The sequence below is a fragment of the Danio aesculapii genome, chromosome 16, assembly GCF_903798145.1.
Source record: "Danio aesculapii chromosome 16, fDanAes4.1, whole genome shotgun sequence".
Lineage (NCBI taxonomy): Eukaryota > Metazoa > Chordata > Actinopteri > Cypriniformes > Danionidae > Danio > Danio aesculapii.
Genome location: NC_079450.1, coordinates 2,438,704 through 2,444,703, shown reverse-complemented (window position 1 = coordinate 2,444,703; position 6,000 = coordinate 2,438,704). Strand labels below are relative to the sequence as shown.

The window sequence follows — 6,000 nt, the reverse complement described above, 5'->3', positions numbered from 1 at the left end:
GTCATTAATTCAGTGCTCATGTCTCATCATTGAGGATGTAATGAAATTTGTCATGCCAGGTCCTGTCTAGTTAAGTCTGTATTTTCCATGTCTTTCCCACACAGGGAAGTTTAAGTTATTCTGTTTTCCTTTTATTAAATAAAATAGCTTTCTTTTGCTGCAATTGGGTCTTCGCCTCATCTCCTTCAACACACAACCCTGACAATTGTAGCATATATTGTCCCGTCTCTCTAATTGTTTATTATTTTTGCCATGTTTGTGAAGCACTGTGGAAAACATTCATGTTGTTTTAAGGTGCTATATAAATAAACCAACCCAGGCTCATTCTGAAAGCGTACTGCTATATACATTTCTGAAGAGCGACAAATATATGCCAGGAGCTATATTTTTTTGCGGTTTTTGTTTTCGCAGACACACCAGAGGCTGCTGCGTACGCTTTTTCAGATCGCAAATATATTTTTTTTAAATCCAGAAAAAGAAAAGCCCTCGCCTGATTTTTACCACGTTTTCAGATTTTACCACATTCTCACCCTGTTATTTATGCGTTTATTTTATTTTTTGGCTTCTGTTTTTATTTGACCTGCTTTCTGGAATCGTTCTTCGCCGGCTTTATCGTCGTGGTCAATTCCTCTCGTCATCTCAAGTCTACCGATGGGCACGGCAAGCTAACTGCACAAACGGGTAACAACAGGAAAGCCGTTCATACTGAGATAAGCGGTCAGCTAGTAATGCAGAAAGGTGTCATACCACCCCATAGTGTTCGTTTTAAAACCCAAATGCAGCCATATGTACGTCTAGCTACATTATTCACAATCTCCAGAAATGTATATAGAGTAGGGCTACGTTTTCAGAATGAGCCTGCATTAAAATAAACTTCACCTTGACCCTAATAACCTTAACTTTTCCTGAATTTGACTGTAATGCAATACTTTGTTCCTTTTGTAAAGCTGCTTTAAGACAATAATCACTGTGAAAAGCTCTGTACAAACAAACTTGAATTGAAAGTAGATAGTAGTTAAGGCCAGCTAATATACAGTGGCACCAGGAATTTTTTGAGCTAATGCACATCTTGGTGTTTCCGTTAAGTATTTGTTTTATTTTTTAAGTATGTGATATTCCTAAAAGTGTATCAAATATATTGATGGAAGTGAGAGGACTCTTTACACAGGCTTTAAAATTTTAAGATGTTGATTATGAGGGAAACGTATGCGGTTGAATATGCTGACGGTGCTCAGAAACAGACTTTGGATCTGCAGTTTGTCAAGAGACTCATTTTAATAGAGTTAAAATACAACCAAGCTTCACTGAGAAGTCCTTCACGAGACCGAAAGTTACAGACGTATATAAGTGCAGAGAAGCTTTACATGTTCATGGTAGACCGGGGATTTTAACGTTTTCACTTGAAATTTAACACCACCAATCTCTACAGCAATATTCAAAGACACCATGATGATTCTTACTGCTGTTTACTGTATATTCCTTAGTCCCTGAATTGCCACAGCGGAATAAACTGCCAACTATTCTGGCATATGTTTTACACATCCACTGCCCTTTCAGCTGCAACCCAGTACTCGGAAACACCCACACACACTCATACACTACGGCCAATTTAGTTAATCAATTCCCCTATATCGCATGTGTTTGGACTGTGGGGGAAACCGGAGCACCCGAAGGAAACCAACATAGGGAGAACATGCAAACTCCACACTGAAACGCCAACTGACCCAGCCGGGACTCAATCCAGCAACCTTCTTGCTGTGTGGCCACAGTGCTAACCACCAAGTCACCGAATTTATACATTATTTACACAGACAATAACAACAACAACTCTTTTAGCCCCTATTAGAAGAAATACACAAATATAAATGTTGAATATCATCAAACAGATCTAATTTCTGTATAAGATGTAAGCAGATTCAAAGCTGCCATCTGTTTATGAGTCTCTACATGAGACATGATAATTATCTGAACAAACACACACATTAAAACACTGCATAACACACACACACACACACACACACACATTTAGCATCTTCACTAGAGTAAAGAGTAAATCAGTCGTTGAGAAACTGAATAAAGCGTCAGCGAGTCTCTGCACGTCTCCAACTGGAGAAGCAGATGTTTCAACAGCAACACATCAGCAAAGGTTAGAAAACCACGTCAGAACATGAGCAGATATAATTACAGCTTTCAAACACATCCAAACACACACTCTCAGCAAAGCGCATCACAGTTTTCTGTTGCCATTAATTGCGATCACGGTTAGGGCTGGAAGATATTGGTAAAACTTTACAGTGCAGTATTTAGTTTTTCTGCGATATACTGATTCTGATATACGGTCAAACTTATTCGCCCGTGTGTGATTGTGTTTTCCAAATATTTCCCAAATGATGTTGAACAGATTCAGGAATTTTTCACAGTATTTCCTCTAATATTGTTTCTTCTGGAGAAAGTCTTATTTGTTTTATTTCAGTTAGAATAAAAGCAGTTTTTAAATTTTCTAAAGCATTTTAAGGTCATTATTATTAGCCTCCTTAAGAAATATTAGTTTTGGATAGTCTACAGAACAAACCACTGTTATACAATGACTTGCCTAATTACCCTAACTAGTAAATACATTAACATTACCACTAATTGACAATTATTTTTGTGTGTTACCAAATAAGTTGTAAAAATTATTATAAATTACACAATTGCATGTTAACTATGCTTATATATAATATAAAATGCTATTGTACAGCATCTTGGTCGACCAAAGGTTGTATTTAAGTGCGCTCTAGAAATAAACTTAGAATACTGCTCTAGAAGTAACTAATAAAGTTATGGTAACTAATAACCTTAACTTTTCCCGAATTTGACTGTAATGTAATAATGTGCCGCTTTTGTAAAGCTTCTTTGAAACAATAACTATTGTGAAAAGCGCTATACAATAAACTTGAATTGAATTGCATTAAAAGTACATAGTAGTTAAGGCCAGCTAACATAAAGTGGGGCCAGTATTTCCTATAATATCTGGAGAAAGTCTTATTTGTTTTGTTTGGCTAGAATAAAAGCAGTTTTTAATTGTTTTAAAGCCATTTTAAGGTCAATATTATTAGCCCCCTTAAGCAATATTAGTCTTGGATTGACTCCAGAACAAACCACTGTTATACAATGACTTGCCTAATTACCCTAACTTTACCCTAATTAACCTAGTCTTTAATTAATTAAGCCTTTAAATGTCACTTTAAGCTGAATACTAGTGTCTTGAAGAATATCTAGTCTAATATTATTTACTGTCATCATGACAAAGAGAAAAGAAATCAGTTATTAGAGATGAGTTATTAAAACTATTATGATTAGAAATGTGCTGAAAAACATCTTGTTGGAAATATTTCTAAAATGAATAAATATTTCACAGGAGGGCTCATATTTTTGACTTGCACAGTATGTGTACTCACCGTTGTATGTGACGCGTGGTTTGGTCAAACACATGACCAGATGAAGGTCCATCTCGTCTGAGGAGATAAACTTGGAGCAAACCGGGCACTTGAAACCTGTGGAGCAAAACAGAAAAAATAATGAGAGAACAATCAGGGGCTGCAAATACATGTTTACATCTGCAATAGAGCTGGCCGTTTTGGCCTAAAATCTAAATCTCGATTAATTGAACATTTTAACTCGATTGCGATTAATGAATGATTATTTATTTGTATATTTGTTTGTACATACATATACATTATACATATATATACATACATATATATATATATATATATATATATATATATATATATACATATATATACATACATATATATATATATATATATATATATACATATACATACATATATATACATATATATACATATATACATACACACACACACTTTTAAATATACTTATTTCTATTTTTTTTTTAAATGCTAAATTTGGCTGTCTATAATCTATAATAATAACTCCTGTATAGTGGTCCCACAACACGCTTTCACATCTGAAACTTGATGACACTGGAATCCCCTGTCAGACAAATCTAGTGGCTATCAATGAGCTTTTACAGTGTCTGCTATAATGTTAATGTTGTTTTGGTGTGTTTACATGGATGAATATGGCCACTGTGTAAATGCACAGTACAGTTATGATCTTATTGCTGCATTATATCATTATGATAACATAATATATGCCTTCAGTGATTTCCTGAAGATAAATACCAAAAGAATAACACAACTGGAATAACTACAGCAGTCGCCATCATCAATCTCATATTAAGCAAGAGATCGCGATGACATACGATGACGTATGCAGGTGCTGCTCCCATTTCTTAGGGTCAATTTTAAAGCCCTTCTCCTTCACACTTGTTTCAAGGGGAAGGGGTACAAAAATAGAATTGGAATTGGGCCTAAAGCAGACCTGGGCAATTTACGACCCCAGGGTCACATGTGACCAGCTGGACATCTTGGATCATGTGACGAATTTGGTTAAATTAAACTCAACAGCAAACAGGCCCACACAATGCACAGGTATGACATAGTCAGGGCCGGATTACCATAAGGCATAGGTTGACGCAGGTTCAGGGTCCGTATGCGTTATCTAGTGTATATATATATCTATGCTGGCCCTCTAGGAACTGAGACCACTGACATAAGGGCTAGAAGTTGAAGGGGTTGAAGTCCCAGGGCCCACGAGAGGAGGGGGCCCTTGACTGGTTGATGGATTAATTTGCATCTTGACGTGGGAAAGACCTCTTTGCGTTATGCTTTAGCCTGTCAATAATGGGAAGTATTTTTTCTTTCAGCTCGCTGCTGTTCAGAAACAGTGACGCCAATAATCTATGCCTCAATCAGTTCGTCTCCATTTCACTGTAGCTTCTGTGGCGTTTCAGTGTGGAGTTTGAATGGGTGCTCCGGTTTCCCCCACAGTCCAAACACATGCGCTACAGGGGAATTGGGTAAGCTAAATTGTCCATAGTGTATGAGTGTGAATGAGCATGTATGGGTGTTTCCCAGTGATGGGTTGCAGCTGGAAGGGCATCCGCTGTGTAAAACATATGCTGGATAAGTTGGAGGTTCATCCAGCTGTGGCGACGCCTGAATAATAAAGGGACTAAGCCAAAAAGAAAATGAATGAATGAATGAATGAATGAATGAATAATAATAATAATGAATTAAACATTTAAAAAGTTTTTAGCTACTAAAATAACATGAATGTTTTAAATATTGAATCGCATATTAAACATGGCATTACTTAGCATGCTATCACATCACATTTCTCTTGAATGCTTCTCAGCACTGTCCTGAAATGAACACTAGTGGAGGATTAGCGTGAACACAGCAGGTAAAGTGCTCTGATTTCTCTGAATAATAGAGTAAAAGCAGTCAACATTGTTCACCTGCGCAGGTACACAGAACCAGCTTTACACAGCAGACAAAAGCAGAGCAGAAACTGGACTCCTGAGCGTCTGCTCTCATTACAGCAGTGTTAATGCAGCCCGCCGGACTACTGACTGTTATTTACTGACAACTATGTCTGTAGCAGGACCCCAGAGAGACCAAATCAGACATGCAACAATACATAGAAAGAGGAGCATGTAAACTAGGGCTGCTTAATTATGGGAAAAATCTGTCTCGGGATTATTTTGGATGTACTGTACTTGTAATGGCCATTATTAATTCTGTAATGAGTTGTATATATGTATGTTTTTCTCAGATCTGCTGTCATATATGTGAATATTAAACTAAATCTTGAGAGCCATGACAGACTAAAGGAATGAAGACCATCCATGAGTGTAATGAATTATTCTGAATGAAACATAAGAGGCTTACCAGAGACAGCCATCAGTGTGTTTGCTGGACAATCCCTCAACAGCCACATTCAGAAGGGTAAACCCACAGAGAACGGGCAATATATTACAGTATGTAACCCATTTACTTACTTTATATATATATATATATATTAGGGGTAAATACCATTTAGAAATACTATGCATCTGCATAAAATACGCAGCCTTGTATTCTACCA

The 6,000-nt window shown here is 36.8% G+C and overlaps 1 protein-coding gene across 1 annotated transcript in view; it reads right to left on the bottom strand.

Annotated features, from left to right (window-relative positions):
• znrf2b (zinc and ring finger 2b) overlaps window positions 1-6,000 on the bottom strand; it is a 67,508-nt gene that overhangs the window by 18,333 nt on the left and 43,175 nt on the right. Inside the window, exon 2 of the mRNA XM_056475118.1 lies at window positions 3,441-3,536. Coding sequence (XP_056331093.1) covers window positions 3,441-3,536 — 96 coding nt within the window. The remainder of the gene's footprint in view (window positions 1-3,440; window positions 3,537-6,000) is intronic.